The 22,116-nt window shown below is 34.3% G+C and overlaps 1 protein-coding gene across 1 annotated transcript; it reads right to left on the bottom strand.

Moving 5' to 3' along the window:
• Positions 1 to 1,350: 1,350 nt before the first annotated feature.
• On the bottom strand, positions 1,351 to 2,289 carry LOC116592453 (olfactory receptor 6C6-like). Its single transcript, XM_032345649.1, has one exon. The coding sequence runs from the start codon at positions 2,287 to 2,289 to the stop codon at positions 1,351 to 1,353; it is 939 nt and encodes a 312-aa protein (XP_032201540.1).
• Positions 2,290 to 22,116: the final 19,827 nt, after the last annotated feature.

Genomic DNA, 22,116 nt, shown 5'->3' with positions numbered 1-22,116 from the left:
GTGTCTGCCTTTGGCTCCGGGATCTAACCCCACAGGAGCCTTCTCATCCTTTTCCTTCTGCAGCACTCTCACTCTCTCTCTCTCAAATAAATAAAATCTTTAAAAACAAAAAACAGTGTTGGCTTAAAATAGTAAAACAAATCAGAACACAAACCTGAGCTTAAATTGTTTTCTTCTCAGGGCCACATGGATAGGATTACAGTATTAAGTACTTTTTTTCACTCATATTACTCTGATGGCACATTATATCTAATATAGAACGCATTATAATTCATGGATTTCTTTGCACATCCATTTTTATTTTTATTTTTTTATCTGACAGGATACCGGTAATACTCACTTCTTTAAAAGCATTTTAAGTATGAGTGAGTACGTGCAGGAGTGGGCAGAAGGGAAGGTGAAAGGAGACCCAAATCATTTTTTAAATATTTTCTCAGTGATCCCATATGACCAAATGTCCAACCATTCCTTTCTTTTCTTTTCTTTTTTTTTTTTTCTTTTTCCAAATATCTCTGGAACCATTTACTGGAGCTTCAGATTCATTATTATTACATTTCAACACTAAAATAACCCATTTAGTTTAAAATATAAGCCTTCCAACTTGCCTCCTAGATGCCAATTCCAAAAACCCATCCTCAACACATTTAACATAGTGTCTTTATAAGGTAAAAATCTGCTTGCATAGGTTTTTATATTAAAAAAGAAAACTCTCAAAAGTGCCACCTGCATTAGAATCACCTACTATCCATGTTTCTATATTGTACTCCAGGTAAACTGAAAAGACATTTTAAGAGTGAGAACATTGACTTGTGTGTGTGATTAACAAATCATGTGTGTGAGTCTTAGTCATTTCACATTTTCAGGTCTCTAAACCTACCAGATAACATCCTGCTACATTTTAGAACATATGAGCTTTTTATGACTTGAAGCCTCCCTTTTTTTCTTTCCGTGTTGAAACAGGTGAGTCACATTTGAAGAACTTCTTAGAGTTCCAGTAGTGTATATTGTTATATTGATGTCTGTATTATTCTTTAAAATTCTAATGATGAATATCTATTTAAAATCATTTTTTGAGGAAGTCAGTACCATGTTTTGTAGAATAAAAGAAATTTCACATTTGTATTGATAACTCAAGATAATACTCTACTATAACACAGAAAGGAATGCATCTAATCATAAAGAGAAGTAGGAAGGAAAAGATGCACTGTGCTGAAATGTTTGGTTAAAATGTTGTGAGGTGAAAAAATATTATGAGGTGAACTAATTGAAGGACAGAATAAGTAAACTTATAAGATGAGTCAAAATGTTTATTTACTTTCTTTTTCAAGGTTTTAAAATTAAATTTCCTCTTCATTTTTTGAAAAAAGAGAAAATCTTTTGGAGTGTGTCTTTGAAAGCTTGTTTCACTTGCTGGTTTCTGAGAGTATAAATGAAAGGGTTTAATAAAGGGGCAACCGAGGTATAAATAACACTTACACCTTTGGATAAAGTCACCCTTTCCTTTGCTGTTGGCTTTATGTAATTAAAGATACAGCTACCATAAGTAAGGGAGACTACAATCATATGAGAAGAACAAGTAGAAAAAGCCTTTGTTCTTTTCTGAGCAGAGGGGATTTTTAGAATGGTCTTGATAATGTATGTGTAAGAAAGAACCAGTAACAGCAACGTGACTAGGAGATTTATAAGAGATAAGACAAATGAAAGTAATTCCAATAAATGAGTGTCAGTGCAGGAAAGCTGAAGCACAGGGGAAGTGTCACACATGAAATGATCAATTACTTTGGAAGCACAAAAATCCAGCGCCAGTCCTGAGGCCAATGGTGGAAACGAAAGCAGAAAGCCAACCGTCCATGAACTGAATAGAAGTTGGTAACACACTTTGTTGTTCATAATGATGGGGTAATGTAGCGGTTTGCAGATTGCTACATACCGATCAAAAGACATGGCAGCCAGTAGGTAAAATTCTGTAATTTCTAACAAGAGGAAAAAGAATAACTGAGATGCACAACTATTGTAGGAAATTATTTTGTTTTTAGTCATGATGCTTATCAGGTATCTGGGAATACAGACTGTTGTCAATGAAGCTTCCAAGAAGGAGAAATTTCGGAGGAAAAAATACATGGGAGTCTTGAGGCGGGGATCTAGCAAGGTAAGAAGGATGATGGTTAAGTTCCCCAGCACACTCAACACATAGTTTATGAAGAAAAATATAAAAATCACAATTTGCAATTGTGGGTCATCAGTCAATCCTAGGAGAATGAATTCGATCTCTCTTGAATGATTCCTCATTTTAGACCTGAGTACTATTAAATACAGATAGGAAGACAACTTCAGAATTGGAAAAAAGAGGATTTTTACAAAAGCTACTGGCAGAAAAAAAAAGAAAATGTAGTCAGAAATGTAAAGAAGTTTAAAAAATTCATCCAATTTAACAGGATAGATGATACTTAAAACTGTATTAGCCTAGGTCAATCTAACTGATTGCTGCTGTGATAGTTATGATAAGAACACTACTAAACTTTTTCTTTTTCCCTATTTGAACTTGAAAGATCATTTAAATTTTAGCTGATTATTTCCGAATGAGGTAAATTCTCTTTCATGTCTATAGAACAAAAGCTTGACCTTAAGTGCATTTTCTATGTATAGCTTAAAAATCATTGAAAAATTTCTCATTACATCCAGAAAATTAATACCAATATCTATATGTAATTTGCTCTTCAAAAATTCTTAGCTCATTAAAACACTTAAAAATTTGTGAAATATGGAAGTAATGACAGTTACATTCTATTTCTATGATTGAAATATTCAGATATATACCATTATTTTGTCCTGATGCAGTACTTCCCCATTGTTCCTTTATCTCATTTCACTTAATTATTATTTTTCATTCATGTCAAATACATCAGTCTTCTCAGCAGTTGCATTTAATCATGAGGTTTTGACTGTTACATCTACATAAAAATGGAAAAGTAAATGACAGTTCAAAAGTCAATGGATATTACCTGGCTTTCACTTGTGGCAATGCTTTCATTTATGATCTAGATATTTACTGCAAATTATAAGTGACTTACCATATCTAGAATACATTGATATAATTTTTCCCTTATGGGAATATGGTGAAACAGGGGTCAAAAGTAAATGATGAATATTCCATCTCTAATAATATTACAAAAAATTCAATAGCTTAAGAGGAAAGTTAATTCCAAAGCATTTCTGCAGAAAGGTTCTAAAAACATATATGCATTCTGGAAATTATATTAATCTGCTAATAACTTTCACTCTCACTGATGGTCATTAAAATGACACAACCCAGATATTACAAATAATTAGAATCCTCTTTCAGGCTGGATGAGATTGATTTTCTGTCTTTTTTCTTATATATTAAGATTAAGGTAAATGTCTCTATAAAAATACTAAGTGAAAATATAATGCTCTAAATGAAAAGTGATTTGGGGAAATCCTTCATACAAAAGGAACCCAAATTTTGTAACAAAGAATTCTTGCACTAACAAAAGGAACAGTTTTATTACTTTGCTCATAGGATACACAGGGGATTAATTTAAAAAGAAGAAGAAGAAGAAGAAAAGAAAAAGAAATGCCCCCTCGAGACTCATATCAGGAATATCAGTTATGTGAAAAATAACACAACAACCAAAACAAACAAAAAAGGAAGGAAATAAAAGCTGCTGTGAAATGCCTTAAGCACAAAACTGAATTTCTTTAACTACAAAACATATTCTCCCAAAAGAGAACTAGAAGTAATTTAAACCCTATACTTAATGCCAACAAGAATTTCAGATATTCCAGTACCCTGGGACAGTATGACTATTTCTACACATTAAGAGGGTTTAGCCCAAATGGAAACCATTCACTTGCTTCCCCAGTCAATAGTGGGATTTCATTAACTAGTGAATTAACTATGCCCCAAATTGGAGGTGTAGGGCAGTACTTAATATTTTGCTATTTTTAATATTTTGATATAAAATATAAAGAAGAAAACCAACAAATAACCATGAAGATCATTTATTCCTGGATCATTTGTTGATCCATCTGCTATTCAATATAACAGTATGTGTTAATAACAAAAAAGAATATTCTACTAGATAAGCATGATATAGCCATTAGTATCAGGGCATTAACATTCATAGATTATTAACATACTTCTCCAATGCTATTTAAGTTTCACCAGTGACTAAAATTTTTTTTAATGGAAAATAATACAATTTAGACATATATGATAATTTAATTACCATAATGTTTTAGTTTCCTTTAATTTGGAAAATTCTGTAGTCTTCCCTTAACTTCAAGAATATTGATTGAAAATTTTTTTTTCTTCCTTAAATTAACTCTAAGTACATTTTTTAAAAATTTGAATCCAGTATAGTCTACCTACAGTTTTATATTAGTTTCAGGTGTACAATGGAGTGTTTCATTACTTCTGTATATTATGCAGTGCTCTTCAAGGTAAGTGTGATCTTTGTCCCCTTCTGTACATGCACACTTGAGCTGCTTCTATATTTCGGCCATTGTAAATAATGCTTCAAAATCAGAGTGCACAAATCTTTTAAATTACTATTTTCATATTCTTTGGGTAAATGCTCAGTCGTGGAATTAATGGATCATAGAGTAGCTTTATTCTAAGTTTTTAGGAAGCCTCATATTTTCTTCAACAGTGGCTATATCAATTTGTATTTCCACCAATAATGCACAAAGTTTCCTTTTGAATTTGTTTTTGTGTTTGATATAAGAAAATGGTCCAGTTTCTTTTTTTTGCATTTAGCTTTCCAGTTTTCCCAACTCCATTGGTGAAAAAGACTGTCTTCTCACAGCTTACTTTTGCCTTCTTTGTCAAAGAGTAATTTTATCATGGGTTTATTTCTGAACTTTTTATTCTGTTCCATTGATCTGTGTCTACTTTCCTGCCAATACCATACTGTTTTGATTTATAGCTTTGTTATATAACTTGAAGTCCAGAATTGCGATAACTCCAATTTTGTTCGTTTTCAACTTGCTTTGGTTATTTGGGTTTGTGATTTTGGTGGCACCCCTATCTAAAACAAATTTTAGAGTTACTTGGTGTAGTTTTGTGAAACATGCTGTTAGTATTTTGATAGAGATTACAGTAAATGTTTAGATTGCTTTGGGTAGTATGAACATTTTAACAATATTTGTTCTTCCAGCCCATGAGCATGGAATACCTTGCCATATGGTTGTATCATCTTCAATTCCTTTCATTGGTGTTTTACAGTTTTTAGAGTACAGATCTTTGATCTCATTGGTGAGTTTTTTTTTTTTTTTTAAGTATTTTGTTATTTTTGGTGTAATTGTAATTGAGCTTGTTTCTGTCCATATGATTTATCCATTCATGTAAATAGGGTGTGAAAGTCGCCTTCTAATATTGTATTATTATTGATCCGTTCCTTTATGTTTGTTATTAACTGCTTTGTGTATTTGGTGCTCCCATGTTGGGCACATAAATACTTAAAATTGTTATATTTTCCTGTTGGATTGTTCCTGGTGTAATTATTTAGCATAATTTGCCTCTTTTTACAGTATTGGTATTAAAGTCTATTTTATCTGATATAAGTATTGTTACCCCAGCTTTCTTTCCACATCCATTTGCATGATTAATGAACAATATATATTTCTTTGAGTACAGAGAGAGAGAAAGGAGCAAATATATGGGAAAAAAAAAAAAAAAAACCAAGGAAACAATAGCATTGATGACACATTGGCCAGATGAGTTTAGCAGTTCTATTCAGATTATTCCAGCCTAAAACAACAAAATACACATTCTTTTCAAGTGCACACTGACTACTCTCTGGTATAGATCACAGGTTAGGCCACAAAAGAAGCCTCAACAAATTAAAAAAAAATCAAAGTCATACCACAATGCTGTGAAACTAGACCACAACACTATAAACTACAAATCAACCACAAGAAAAAAAGTGGAAAGAACAGAAATACATGGAGGTTAAATAATGTGTTACTAAACAATGAATGGGTCAACAAAGTTAACACATAGAAATAAAAAAAAAATACATGGAAACAGTGAAAAACCTTTGAGGTGCAGCAAAGGTGAATCTAAGAGGGGAAAAAAAATCAGAAGATGTTTTAAAACTGTCTGGTATGGTTTCTACACAGATTTTATGTAGCATAAGCTACTTATTATTTTATGTGTTCTCTCTGCTCCTGGATCACTGGAAATATTTCAGTGAATCAAAATTGCTAGAGCAGGACTGCTCATAAAACACTAAAAAATATAAAAGATCATATACATTACTACTGAATTTGAAAAGGAATCTTGGGGACAGTGTCCAATGAGACAGGAAAAACAACAACAACAACAACAAGCAAAAAACCACACTAGGTAAAGTTTGCTTCCCTTGACAATATTTTTCAGAGATTAACAACCAAACATCTAGTTCCTAATGCATATCTCTACTGAATGTGCTACTTCCCCATGCCAATGTTTAAAAACTGATAATCTAATACATAGTACTAAGTCCATTCTTCTTTTTAATTTAAATTCAATTAGCCAACATATAGTAGTGTATCATTAGTTTTGAGGTAATGTTCAATGATTCATTATTTGCCTATAACATCCAGTGCTCATCCATCACATGCACACTTTAATGCCCATCCTCCAGTTATCCCATCCTCCCATCACCCCTCCTTTCTGCAACCCACAATTTGTTTCCTAGAGTTAAGAGCCTTCAGAAAGAATGAATACCTACCATTTGCATGACATAGATAGAACTAAAGGGTATTATGCTAGGTGAAATAAGTCAGTCAGAGAAAGAGAATTATCATATGTGGTACCATTATTTACTTAATATTTTTAATCTGACTTCCATAAGAAAGTTTGGTACTATAAAACTGCTAATACTTCATACATTTTTTCCTTCCCACTCTGTTGCTCACCAGCAATGGACCTTGAAAAGCTTCTTGTTTTGTTTGATTAGAATTTTAATGTATTTGCCAAGTATGATATTAAGAATTAGTACCTTCCCCGACTACACTATAGTAATATAATCATGCCCAAATGATATAATGTGTAAAAGTGTAAAACACCAATAAAATTGTGCAGGTCCTAAGTAAAAGCTACAGATTTTTTCAGGTTCCCACAATTTTAAATATGCATGAAATAAACACAACTTTTTGTCTCTGTTTTGTTTTACAAACCAGTTACCACATTGGCTGTTATACCTCAAGATCTAAGGCAAATTACTCAACCTTTCCAAGCATCACTTTGCATATCTATAACAGAGATAATCAGTCTATGTTACCATATAGCTGTGAAGATTAAACACAATATTATTTAGGACATACCTAGTTAATTGTTCTCTAGAGAAGATATATTATTATTATTATTTTAAAGATTTTATTTATTTATTTGACAGACAGAGATCACAAGTAGGCAGAGAGGCAGGCAGAGAGAGAGAGGAGGAAGCAGGCTCCCCACTGCGCAGAGAGCCTGACGCATAGTTAGACCCCGGGATCCTGGGTTATGACCTGAACCAAAGGCAGAGGCTTTAACCCACTGAGCCATCCAGGCACCCCAAAAGAGATATTATTATTTATGAAATTCCTATCAAACACTCATGTGGCATAGGTGTAATGGTGACTGCCTACCTCTCCATCTGTTACATATTCAAACAAATAATACAGATTTGGGAAGCCTGGTGGCTCCATTGGTTTAGTGTTGGACTTCAGTTCAGGTGAAGATCTCAGGGTCCTGGAATTGAGACCCACATCAGACTCCCCACTCAGCAGGGTATCTGCTTATCCCTTTCCCTCAAACCCTCTTCTTCCCCTGTTCATGCTCTCTCTCTTTCTCAAATAAAAAAATAAAATATTTATTTTTATTTTTTATTATTTTTAAAACTTTTATTTATATATTTGACACAAAGAGATCATAAGCATGGGGAGCAGCAGGCAGAGGAGCAGGCTTCCTTCTGAGCAAGGGTCTGATGCTAGGCTTGATCCCAGGACACTGGGATCATAACCTGAGCCGAAGGCAGCAACTTAACCAACCAAGTCACCCAGGAGCCCCTAAAATCTTAAATAATAATAATAATACAGTTAAATAAGGGTAGTACATAAAAAAGACATAACACATACCTTGAGCAGAGCTAGAAAGGAAAAGATGTATGACTTTTAAATAATTTATAAGTAGTAAAATAAACACTCAACTGAGCATGAAGAACTAGACAGATATTGCAGTTTGTGTGCATAAAATATGATTGTTGGAAAATTTATTTCATACTTTTTATAGCTTTAAGAAAGAAAATGTAAGAAAAAGTAAGAAATGCGATATTAGTAATGGAACAGATTTTAGAATAAATCCATGAAAAGAGTGTTTACTCAAGTCTTTACAGTAAAAATAAGTATATTATTTGGAACAATCAGGAAAATGATTATTGTTGTATAACCATGGATGTCCGATTTAGTCTTACAAATCAATGAGGAAATGGAACCTTTAGAGGGTTTGAAAGAAACACACAACAAAGTTACTTTAGGTTTAAAAGAAAGCTTAAGGAAATGAGCACATCATAGCAAATATTTGGGAGATGGATATTAGAAGATACTCTAGAATTTGAAATTTTATTTGCCCTTTATTGGATCTTCAGAATGACATCCATTCATGTTAATAAATACTTTCATTTTTTTCTAGAAAGCAGTACTTTTTGAAGCAAGTTTCTGAAAGCTTGTTTTACTTGCTGATTCCTCAGGGTATAAATAAAAGGGCTCAACATGGCGGCAATTGAGGTGTTGAGAATAGCTACTCCTTTGGTCAGTGATGCTCTTTCTTTTGCTGAAGGCTTGATACATGGATATACGGCTCCCATAAGAGATGGAAATGACAATCAAGTGAGAGGAGCACGTGGAGAGAGCCTTTTTCCTCTGACTAGCAGATGGGATTCTCAGGATGGTGCTAAGGATGCACAGGTAGGAGAGAATCACTAATGCCAAAGTGAAGAGCAGAGTGACAAAAGTGTAATAAAGGCAATCCTCTCCAAAAGCCACATATCTGAGCACGAGAGTTGTAAGATGGGGAAATAGTCACAAGAGAAACGATCAATTACTTGTAAGCACAGAAATCTAGCTGGAGGATGAGCATGAGTGGTGGGAAAATGTTAAGAAATCCTCCTAGCCAGGACCCAAAGACAAGCAGTGTGCAGATTTTTTGCTCATGATGGTGGTGTAATGAAGAGACTTGCAGATGGCAATGTAATGACCAAAAGACATGGCAGTGAGAAGAAAAAATTCAGAAAGACCTATGAAGATGAAGAAAAATAGTTGAGCTAAACAATTGTTATAGGAAATGGTCTTGATGTTGGTAATGATTGCCCCCAAAAATCTTGAGGTAGAGACACTGGTGAATGTGATTTCTAAGAAGGAGAAATTCTGAAGGAAGTAATACATAGGAGTCTTGAGATGACAATCAAGGTGAGGATGATGCTGGTTAGGTTTCCAGTGACACTTAATACATAAGCCATAAATAAAAAGATAAAGATTATAACCTGAAGCTGTGGGTCATCTGAGATGCCCAAGAGAATGAACTCTGTAATCATTGTATGTTTTCTCATAATGATTTTATTTTCTTTAAGCAAAATCTGTTGAGAAACAAGACAGAAAGAAAGAGTGTATGAACAGTTAAGGAATTGAAAATTTAAGAGTTCCTATTAGCTCCAATGAAATGAAGCAATGGAACTTTTTTCCTGTGTGCAGTTTCACAATATCCACTCAGCCTGTTAAAGCATAAATATTTTACACATCCTCTGTGTGTACTTTGGGATACTTTGGGATGGATCAGGGTGGGCAATGGGGAATTGCTATTAACTGGCAGGAGTTCAGTTCTGTATGGTAAATAAGTACCAAATATTTTGAAGATGAAGATGAATATTGTTGAGGAACAGTGTTTTCTGTACTACATTTTGCTTAAAGTTAACAGTACTGTATTGTAGATAGTCCAAGATGGTGGATGAGTAGGAGACATTAGTTTTTGTCTGACCCCAGGAATTCAGCTAGATATCATTCAAACCATTCTGAAAACATGTGAACTCAACTGGAGATCTAAGAAAAGAAAAGCTGCAACTCTACAAATAGAAAAGTGACCAATTTCTGCAAGGTAAGAGATGTGGAGAAGTGAATCTGAGGTGACCTATGGGTTGATAAACTGAGGAGGGAAAGAGACTTCATCAGCCAGCTACTGGAAAACGATATAACAGAGAGCCTAAAATCAGAACTTTTAGAAATCTGCTCCATTGGGGGGCCATCCCTGTCTGAAAGGTGCTCAGGTGGTAGAAACAGGGTAGGATACTTGGTGGCACAGTGTGGTCTCAGGATCCCCAGAGTCACAAGAAGACCAGGATATGGCAGCGTTCCCAGTCATCAGAGCAGGGAAGCTGGCTACAATCAGTGAGCCCAGGAATGGACTCTCAGGTCAGGTTGCCATATACCATGAAAAGCAGTATGGCTGACCCACCACCTTCAAGCAGGGGCCCAGCAAAAGGCAGAACTATTGTGAGACCCCCTTTCCACCTGTGAAAGGAGTGGCATGAGTGTAAACCACAGGGGTCTTCAGGGTTTGGAGACTCCAAATGGGGTTACATGCCTCGGATAGAAATGCACTCTCATAGGCTGGGTGGGCACTAAGAGTGGATGGAGACCAGGGAATGGGAGTGATTGACTACTTTTATCTGAGGGCACACTGAGGAGTGGGGCCCTTTTATTTAGTCTCTGTGGATGGAGACTGGGAGGCTTCCATTTCCATTCATATCCTCTAAAGAGGCAAGGAAAGCCTTCAGGAAACAAAAGCCACAGGGAGCAATCAGAGTAAATTACTTAACCTGATCCCTTGGCAAGGGCAGCACCAGTCTGTCTAGGGCAAATACACTGGAGAATCAGTGATCTCAGAAAGATCAGCAAGGACATCTGGCTCAGACCAGGTTTGCAGATTATAGGAAATTGCAAAACTCCAGTGCTTGGTGAAAACAACATATAGAATTCATGGTTTTTCCCCCAAATTCTTTTATCTTTCAATTTTAATTTTTTTCTCCTTCCCTGTTCAACCAATTTCTTATTTTGTCAACTCTTTTTTTTTTAAGAACTTTATTTATTTATTTGACAGACAGAGATCACAAGTAGGCAGAGAGGCAGGCAGAGAGAGGGAGAAAGCAGGCTCCCTGCCAAGCAGAGTGGTCGATGCAGGACTCCATCCCAGGACCCTGGGATCATAACCTGTGCTGAAGGCAGAGACTTAACCCACTGAGCCACCCAGGCACCCCTTACAACTCTTTTTTAAAAAATCTTTTTAATGTTCATTTTCACACTTACATTCTATCCTTTTATTATATTTAATTTTATTTTTTGTATATATACACACACACACACACATATATATATATACACATATATATGTATATATATATATATTTCTTTTTTACAATTTTAGGATGCACTTTCTTCTAACAAATGGGCAAAAAACAGATACACCAAGAATCTAGTATATAGCAATACAAGCCTTTCTCAAGAAACATGAAAGTTCTCAAATAGACAATTGACTCTTACACCTAACCTTGTTGGGAAAAGAACAGAAAATAAAGCCTAAACCCATGAGAAGAATAAAATTAAAAGATTACAGCAGAAATCAATGAAGTAGAAACCAAAAGAGCAGTACAATAGATCAGCAAAACTTGCACCTGGTTCTTTGAAAAAATTAATAAGATTGATAAGCCCCTGACCAGACTTATCAAAAAGAAGGAGAAATGACCCAGATAAATAAAATCTTGAATGAAAGAGAGAGATCTCAACCAACACTAAAGAAATACAATTATAAGAACACTTTAGGAGCAACTATATGCCAATAAATTAGGCAATGAGGAAGAAATAGATGCATTCTTAGAAATGTATATCCTATTAATACTGGAACAGGAAGAAACTGAACAGACCCATAACCAGCAAGGTAATTGAAGCAGTAATCAAAAATCTCACAACAGGGATGCCTGGGTGGCTCAGTTGGTTGGACGACTGCCTTCGGCTCAGGTCATGATCCTGGAGTCCCGGGATCGAGTCCCGCATCGGGCTCCCAGCTCCATGGGGAGTCTGCTTCTCTCTCTGACCTTCTCCTCGTTCATGCTCTCTCTCACTGTCTCTCTCTCAAGTAAATAAATAAAATCTTAAAAAAAAAAAAAAAGAAGAAGAAGAATACAGCCTTCTTGGGAGAATTGTTCATGTCCTAAAAAAAAAAAAAAAAAAAAAATCTCACAACAAACAAGGGTCCAGTGCTGGATGGTTTTCTAGGGGACTTCTACTGAACACTTGAAGAAATACTATTCTTCTGAAATAAAGCCTATTCTTCTGAAGCTTGTTCAAAAAATAGAAATGGAAGGAAAACTTCCAAACTTTTTCTATGAGGCCAGGATTACCTTGATCCCAAAATCAGAGAAAGATACTACCAAAAAGGAGAATTACAGACCAATATCCCTGATAAACACAGATGCAATAATTCTCACCAAGTTACTAGCCAATAGCATCCAAAAGTGCATTAAAAGGGTAATTCACCTCAACAAAGTGAGATTTTTTCCTGAGCTTCAAGTGTGGTTCAACATCTACAAATCAATCAACATGATATACTACATTTATAAAAGAAAGGACAAGAACTGTATGAGCCTCTTAATGCAGAAAAAGTATTTGATAAAGTAAAGAATGCTTTCTTGATTAAAACTCTTCACAGTATAGGGATAGAGGGAACGTACCTCAATATCATAGAAGCCATATACAGAAAGCCCAGACAAATATCATTCTCAATGGGGGAAAACTGACAGCTTTTCCCCTAGGATCAGGAACATGGCAGGGATGACCTCTCTCACCACTATTGTTCAACATAGTACTAGAAGTCCTAGTCTCAGCAATTAGACAACAAAAGAAACAAAGGACATCCTAACCGGCAAAAAAAGTCAGACTCTCACTCTTCATAGATGGGTTGATACTAAACGTGGAGAACCCAAAAGACTCCACCCTCAAATTACCAGAACTCATGCAGGAAATCTGAGTGGCAGGATATAAAATAAATGCACAGAAAACAGTTGAATTTTATACACTAACGATGAGACAGAAGGAAGAGAAATTAAGGAGTGGATCTCATTTACAATTGCACCAAGAACCATAAGATACGTAGGAGTAAACCTAACCAACAGGCAAAGGAACTTTACTCAGAAAACTATGGAGTACTCATGAAAAAATTTGAGGAAAATAACACAAAGAAATGGAAAAACACCCCATGCTCATGAACTGGAAGAATAAATATTGTTAAAATGTCTATGCTACCTAGAGCAATCTACACATTCAATGCAATCTCTATCAAAATACCATAAACTTTTATCACAGAGCTAGAAAAAAAATCTTAATATAAATATGGAACCAGAAAAGACCCTGAATAGCCAAAAGAATGTTGTAAAAGAAAACCTATATTACATATCTGTAATCATTCAGATGCTATGGTAGTGGCACAAAAACAGACACATGTAATCTTTTGGATGCTACCGGCTATTGGAAGAGAATAGAGAACTCAGAAATGGACCCTCAACTCTATGATCAACTAATCTTTGACAAAGCGGGAAAGAATATCCAGTGGCAAAAAGACTTTTGTTGAAAAAGTCTTTTCAACAAATGGTGTTGGGAAAATTGGACAGCCATATGCAGAAGAATGAAACTGGACCATTTTCTCACACCATACACAGAGACTCAAAATGGATGAAAGACTTGGATGTAAGACAGAATCCATCAAAATCCTTAAGGAGAACACAGTCAGCAACCACTGTGACCTCAGCCACCACAACTTCCTGCTAGACAAATCTCCAAAGGCTAAGAGAGACAATGGCAAAAATGAACTCTTGGGACTTCATCCAGATAAAAAGCTTTTGCACAAGAAAGGAAACAGTTAACAAAACTGAAAGAGAACCTACAGAATGGGAGAAAATCTTTTGCAAATGTCTTCACAGTTAAAGAGCTTGTATCCAAAATCTATAAAGAAATAATCATACTCACACCAAAAGAACAAACAATCGAATCAAGAAATGGAGAGAGGACACAAATCAACATTTCCCTAAAGAAGACTGTAAAATAGCCAACAGACACATGAGAAAATGCTTCACATCACTCAGCATCAGGAAAATACAAATCAAAACCACAATGAGATACCATATACAGCAGTCAGAATGGCTAAAATTAACCATTCAGGAAATTACAGATGTTAGGGAGGATAGAGAAAGGGGAACCCTCTTACACTGTTGGTGGGAATGTGAGCTGGTGTAGCCACTCTGGAAAATAGTATGGAGGTTCTTCAAAAAGTTAAAAATAGAGGTACCGTATAACCCAGCAATTGCACTACTAAGCATTTACCTCCAAAGATACAAATGTAGTGATCCGAAGGGGCACCTGTACCCTAATGTTTTAAAACAGCAATATCCACAATAGCCAAACTATGGATGGATCCCAAATGTCCATCAAGAGATAAGTGGATAAAAAACATGTGGTGCATTTATACTATGGAATTACTACTTAGCCATCAAAAAACATAAAATCTTGCCATTTGTAATGACATGGATGGAACAAGAAGGTATTATTCTAAGCAAAGTAAGTCAATCAGAGAAAGACAGTTAGCATATGATCTCACTCATATGTGGAATTAAAGAAACAAAATGGAGAATCGCAGGGAAAGAGAGGAGAATATAAAACAAAGTGAAATCAGAGAGAGACACAAAAACCATAAGAAACTCTTAATCATAGGAAACAAACTAAGGGTTACTGGAGGGGAAATGGGGTGAGGGGAGGGGTAACCAGGCAATGGACATTAAGGAAGACACGTGATGTAATGAATACAGGGTATTATATAAAACTGGTGAATCACTGACCTTACCTCTGAAACTGATGAAACATTTTATTTTAATTAACTGAATTTAAATAAAAATGAAAGAAAACATTACTGTATCATGCCTTTAAAAATACAAATGGGTAGATCTTAAGTGTTCTCACCACTTTACAAATATAATTTGTACTTATTCACAACCATAGCAGTTAGCTATATAATCCCATATTATTAATAATCTCTACTATTTATTGATAACTAATTACACTATGTGCTTGAAAGACTCATTTCCATCCCATAGTACATTATGTGTGCCAGATTTATCTGACATCTAACTTACCAGTTACCATCTGACTTATTAGAGGGAAGCCTCTATTGAGAGAGGCTATAAAAACCCTGTTTGTCAATTATTTGCCTTCTATCACATGCAAATTATACTTCAGTCAGGATGAAATTGAGAAACCATTCATACATTTTATCTTCTATTTTGATCCCCTTTAATTTTTTATCACTTATTTTATTTTTTTCTTAACAAATACTGTGCTATATTTCTTAATTGATACACTGTATAGGGATCATTATGAATGTTGAACAACTAATTAGGAGTGTAGTAAATTTTTTGTTAATAAAAAGTGTTTTCTATTATTTAGGAAACATTTTAATATCCACAATTCTTATTTAACCTACACATACATGCATGCACACACACACAACCACACACAACCACACATACATATCATCCAAAATACTTTAGGCACTTAATACATTCAGTAGAATGGAAGAGTATTTTAACAGATGAAATTCTAATTTTATATGAGATGGGAAATTTTGTTCTGTTATGTAGTTTTTATTTTCTAAAAACATGAGTGATTTTGTTTAGGCATTAAGTAATTTACATACATGCCCAGTTTTAAACTAGTCTAAAACTAGAGAAGGAGCTATACATCTATATTCTAGTGTAGTGAGAAAATGGAGCTTACATTCCATGTAATTAGAGAAAGTGAATGTATTCTATTGATCTCAAACAGCTTTTTCTGCAGTATGTATTTATGTATGTATGTACACATGTATCTACCTATTTACCTATATATTATAAGAGTCATTATGGGATTTGGAAATATGGGGATCTTTATTTGTGCTTGTTTGTTTGTTTGTTTAATATTTTATTTATTTATTTGACACAGAGAGACTCAGTGAAAGAGGGAACACAAACAGGGGAAATGGGAGAGGGAGAAGCAGGATTCCTACCGAATAGGGAGCCTGATGCTGGGCTCCATCCCGGGACCCTGGGATCATGACCTGAGCTGAAGGCCAATGCTTAACAACTGAGCCACCCAGGCACCCCAGATCTATGCTTAAAAAAAAAAAAAATCGATAGTTAAATTATATGGATATATCCTATTAAGTATGCATTTTTTTATTTTAAAATAAAAGCATCCACATTTTTCAATAAATCTTATGGCATTTGAGGAATTTTTTTTTACCTAGAGAAACTGTAAGATATTGAAGGAAGTTTCTGACAAAGATTAATGAAAATAACAAGATTATATTGTCTGTATTGAGTAAGAAAAATATCACATCAATATTTATACAGTGTCTCATCCATTCCAGGTGATAACTATTTCCTAAACAATACTCAAATACAACTTTCTGAATAAAGCAATTATTGTTCAAGAAGTTGCAACTAATAATGGATTCATAAGAATGGGAGCCAGAAAGTCATATGAAATTATTTCAGTTGAATGGGAAGTATATTAAATGTGCTTGTAAACTGTTAGAAAGAAAGAAAGAAAGGATGAGTAAGGATAACAGAAAGACCACTGTGATTTAAAGTTGGCTCAAACTTCATGTTTTGCATATTTTAAATTGGCCTGCAATGTATCTAATTTGTGACACCACAGCATTTCATTTGCTTGAGAAAAATACAATCTTCCTTGCCCTGTCCATGAAGGCCCGTTGACCTGCTGGTTCCTTATGCTGTAAATAAAGGGATTCAGCATTGGGGCTACTGAGGTGTTTAGCACAGCAACTCCATTGCTCAGAAACACTCGTTTCTTTGCTGAAGGTTTAATATATATAAAAATGCAGCTTACATAGGGGATGGAGATGACAATCATGTGGGATGAACAAGTGGAAAAGGCCTTTGTTCTCTGACTAGCAGAAGGAATCCTCAAAATTGTTCTGATGATATATACATAGTACAGTAATATCGATGCCAAAGGGAACATTAAAGAAAATAGAGACCGGGAAAACCCCACTATCTCTAGGAATTTTGTGTCTGAACAGGAAAGTTGCATCAGGGGAAAATAATCACAGTTGAAGTTGTCAGTAATATTAGACCTACAATAAATAATTAAGGTTTAAGAGCGACATGAGCACAGACAATATGATTAAGAATGAAATCAGCCATGAAGAGAAGACAAGGAGTCTGAAAACTGTAGGAATCAAATTAGCGAAGTTCCAAATATGGAGCCATAATTTGGCTGAAATAGTATGTTATTTCGTCTACAGGTGAGATTTTAAGTGAACTGAAAATAACAGTGATCCATTAATTTCCTCTCTTTTACCAGTGAAATCTTCAGTTAAGGCAAGTTTGAAAACATTCAATATCGCAGAGCTTGAAGGGCTAGAGCAGGTATTTTTCCCCATCTTTTCTGACTCCAAATAACACCTGTTAACTTTCAGGAATGTGAGCAGGGGTTTCTTCCCAGTGAGAATAACCTTTGTGCTCTTGCTCCAATTGTTTACTAGTTTCCCATACTCTGTAAGTTAAAGCTTAATTACATCGAGAATCCTCAGAAATGGGAAAGGTCCTGTATTTTTTAATGACGTGTGAGTGTTTTAGCCTTAGCCACTGATCAACTTTAGCTAACACTCCGCTTTTCCAACTCCTCCTACTATCTCACGGGTCAGATATACTGGAGTCATTGCCTCCAGCAACCTTAAAGTTAGAGATAGAGGGGAGAAAGAAATGGGAAATAATTTAAGCTGGAGAGCTTAGAATAGAGTTTGATCATATCTGAATTCCTGGTCATATTTTATGATGTTTCAGCCTACATGCAATTATTATGATCTGTATACCTATAGAAATATTTATACTATTTCATATTCTCTATTTAAAATAATAAATTACTGCTATTAGTATGGAAGAATTTCCCTAAATTAAAGAGGTAGGAAAGCACTCTTCTAGAAAACTTGGGTGAATAGTTTAATTTCTTTACTTGTATGTGTTTTCAAAGTAATAAGTTTTAACTTCTTTTTTATTTTCATTTTTTGTTTTTCATTATTATTACTTATTAAAGATTTTATTTCTTTATTTGACAGGGAGAGAGAGAGTACAGTAGACAGAGCAGAAGGCAGAGGAAGCGGGAGAAGCAGGCTCTCTGCTGAGCTGGAAGCCCCATGTGGGGCTGGATCCCAGAACCCTGAGATCATCACCTGACCTGAAGACAGCTGCTTTAACCAACTGAGCCACCCAGGTGCCCCATAATTTCTCTCTTAAAAAATATTAAATGATATTACCATAGTTATTTCCATAAGGAAGAGTGAAGATATCTGGGCTCAAATCCAAACCACTTAACTGGCCTGAAACCATGTATTCTTTGTACAGCATGAACTGGTCAGTAGGTGATAAGTGTCAAAGTTTGTATTTTGCCTTAATTTCAGTCTCTTTGTTTTTCTCTATTTATTTTTATTTTTATTTTATTTCATTCTCTTATTTTTTTTTCCTGACAATCAGATTTGTCTTCCCCTAAAAAAAGACATAGTTTTGACACATTTCAGCAAAATTTGCATATCAAAAGGCAGTCTGTTACAATATTTTGAACAAACAAATACTGAAATATTAAAATATTAAATTAGAAATAGTAAGTATGTTAAAGAGATAATTTGGGGATTCTTGCTATGTATTCCAAATATAACCTTTTGAATGAGAGAAAGATAAAAATATATTTATTGACAAATAAGAACATACTTAATTTCGGATATGTCTAATGATTCCAGACAGAAGTATAATCCCAGATTTTCTTAATTTACTTAAAAGCTGAGAGGCAATGCATTCATAAGCTACTTCTGGAGACTTTTTGTCAGGCATTCACCCTTCCTCTCTTATGTGATATCTCTTTCATTTTTTCATATAAATATAAACATTATTCTGACCTAAATTTTAAAAAGCTACTATTGTAACTCTGAGAGTTCTTTAAGTAAATTTCTGGGGAATACTGCTTTGTGACTAAAATGTAAACCATTTTAAAGTTATCTGGATAAGATGAGGATTGAATACTATCCAAAGATCAAACATTTTACCTTCTCTAGTCACTGTATAATGAATGAAAGGCCAGAATAAAGAAAAGCCAGATGCAGGAGAGATGGGCCTAAGAGGTAGAGTGATGTCATGAAGTATATCTTTCAGAAAACTAAGGAATATAGTGAGATAGAAGCAAAATTAGACCTACCAGCATATCCAATCAACTTAGTTTCTCCTTGGTTGTATTTAATTTTTCTCATATGCACATGGCACTTGGTCTTCACACAGGAGATAATTTAATCTTAACTCTTTTGGGTTCATTAAATACAGAGCTGAGCTCCAACTCTTCATTGAGGGTAGCACTCAGGTTTTATTCATTTATACATGTCTACCAGCATGAAAAAGAATGAATGTATCAAGAAAGAAATGCAATAATTTAAAAGTCAGAAGGGTATTTGAAACTCAGTTTTTAATATTTTAATTTTAAGTGTATAGACGTAATACCATGAGAAGTAAATGTCAGTGAATTAATTATAAATCAATAGTATATAATGAGGGATGGAATGGCCCTTATGTTTCTAACTGATCGTCCATTTGCCCTCAAATCTTCAAATTAACGAGTATTAAATATTTACAGTCTATTATATCATAAATTTTGTTCACAAACACAGTCATATTCACACACTCAGAGAGCATATTTTTAATATGTAATAGATAATGGAATTTTACTACAGAAATATTAACCATTTTTTTCCCAGTTAACAATATGTACTAGATATCATTCCTTGTCAATTTACAGAGCTGGGACTCATCCTTTCCTAACAAATTCATAGACTACCAGAGGAAACTTCTAATAATTTAGTAGTTTAATTATTTATTGAGATTCAAGGAATTAGCTTGCTATCAATTTCACATCATTAGCTAAAATGCTAAGTCTATTTTTATGCATTCATTTGCATATATGCAACTACTAGAATAAAATATTTATAAGTACCACATTTTGATAAATACTTCAAAATTGTCCTCCTACCAACAAAGAATGAGCCCTTTTCATTGGATCCTAGCCATCACAGATATTAGAAATCATTTCCATATTTTATAAACAGATACAAAAATGAAGCCACAATTCACATTATAAGGATCAGATCACAATTCTTAGATTTTGAGGTTAAAGAAACCCAATGATTTTGTAAAGCTGCAAAATTTATTTAACTTGCAAAATCTATTTAACCTTTCTATCAATTTCTGTACTCATAAAATGAGAGGGCTGGTACTCTTAACTCATAGTTTATTATAAAGATTAAGTGAAATAAATCATGAGTGGAAGTCATTCACTCTCACATGTGTTGTGTTCCCTGCTGTAAGTGGTTTCTTAGGCATCTCAATTCATTTCTAATCATTCATCAATGCTAATTTATTTGTTCTTTATTTTTTTATATTGAGTATAGCTGACATACAACTGTTAGTTACATTAGTATATTAGTAATATTGTTGTATCATGATCAGATGGAAAGCATAATGAATTGACAAGTTTATACATTGTGCTATGTTCACCACAAGTGTAGCTATGATCTGTTACCAAAGAAACTGGACCTCTTTCTCACACAATACACAAAAATAAATTCAAAATGGATTAAAGACCTACATGTGAGACCTGAAACCATAAAAGTTCTGGAAGAAAGAATAGGCAGTAAGCTTTTTGACATTGGCTATAGCAACATTTTTCTATATATATCTCCTGAGGCAAGGGAAACAAAAGACAAAATATACTATTGGAACTACATCAAAATTAAAAGCTTCTGCACAACAAAAGAAACAGCCAACAAAACTATAAGGCAATCTATGGAATGAGAGAAGATATTTGTAAGTGCCATACCAATAAAAGGTTAATATCCAAGATATATAGAGAACTTATAAAATTCAAAACACCAAAAAGAAAAAATCCAATAAAATAATGGGCAGAAGACATGAATAGACACTTTTCCAAAGAAGGCATCCAGATGGCTAACAGAACATGAAAAGGTGCTCAACATCACTCATAATTAGGGAAATACGAATCAAAACTACAATGAGATATCATTTCACACCTGTCAGAATGGCTAAAAGAAATAATACAAGAAAAACAAGTATTCATGAGGATGTGGAAAATGGGGATCCCTCCTGCACTTTTGTGCTGAATGCAAATTGGTGCAGCCACTCTGGAAGACAGTATGGCAGTTCCTCAAAAAGTTAAAAATAGAACTACCCTATCATCCAGCAATTGCACTACTAGGTATTTACCCAAAGAAGACAAAAAATTCTAACTCAAATGGCTACATGGACCTGTATTTGTAGCAGCACTAGCTATGATAGCCAAATTATAGAAAGAGTCCAAATTTCTACCAAATGCTGAATGGATAAAAAATGGTATATATACACAATGGAATATTACTCAGTCATAAAAAGCAATGAAACATTCCCATTTGAAATGACATGGATGTAACTAGAGAATATTATGTTATGTGACATAAGTCATTCAGGGAAAGACAAATACCATGTGATTACACTCATATGTGGAATTTAAGAAACAAAACAAATAAGCAAAAGGAAAAAACAGATGGAGGGAAGCAAACCAAGAAACAGACCCTCAACTGTAGAGAACAAAGTGTTGGTTACCAGAGGGGAAGTGAGTTGGGGGGATGGGTGAAATAGGTGATGGAGATTAAGGAGTGCACTTCTGATTAACAACAGTTGCTGTATGAAAGTGTTGAGCCACTGGGTTGTACACCTGAAACTCATATTAAGATATATGTTAACTAACCAGAACTTAAATACAGACTTAAAAAGAAAAACAAATAAACATAAATACAAAAAATAATTGATTTATTAATGATTAAATGAACAACAGTTCTCCTTCAGGATCTGGGATTTACTAAGTAAAGATAATTCATTTTCTAAATTATTGTAGTGGTCTTATTCTCCTTGGACATTCTAGAACTTAAAATATATATATATA

Source organism: Mustela erminea, chromosome 6 (assembly GCF_009829155.1).
Source record: "Mustela erminea isolate mMusErm1 chromosome 6, mMusErm1.Pri, whole genome shotgun sequence".
Classification (NCBI taxonomy): Eukaryota; Metazoa; Chordata; class Mammalia; order Carnivora; family Mustelidae; genus Mustela; species Mustela erminea.
This window is presented reverse-complemented; position numbering and strand designations above follow the sequence as displayed.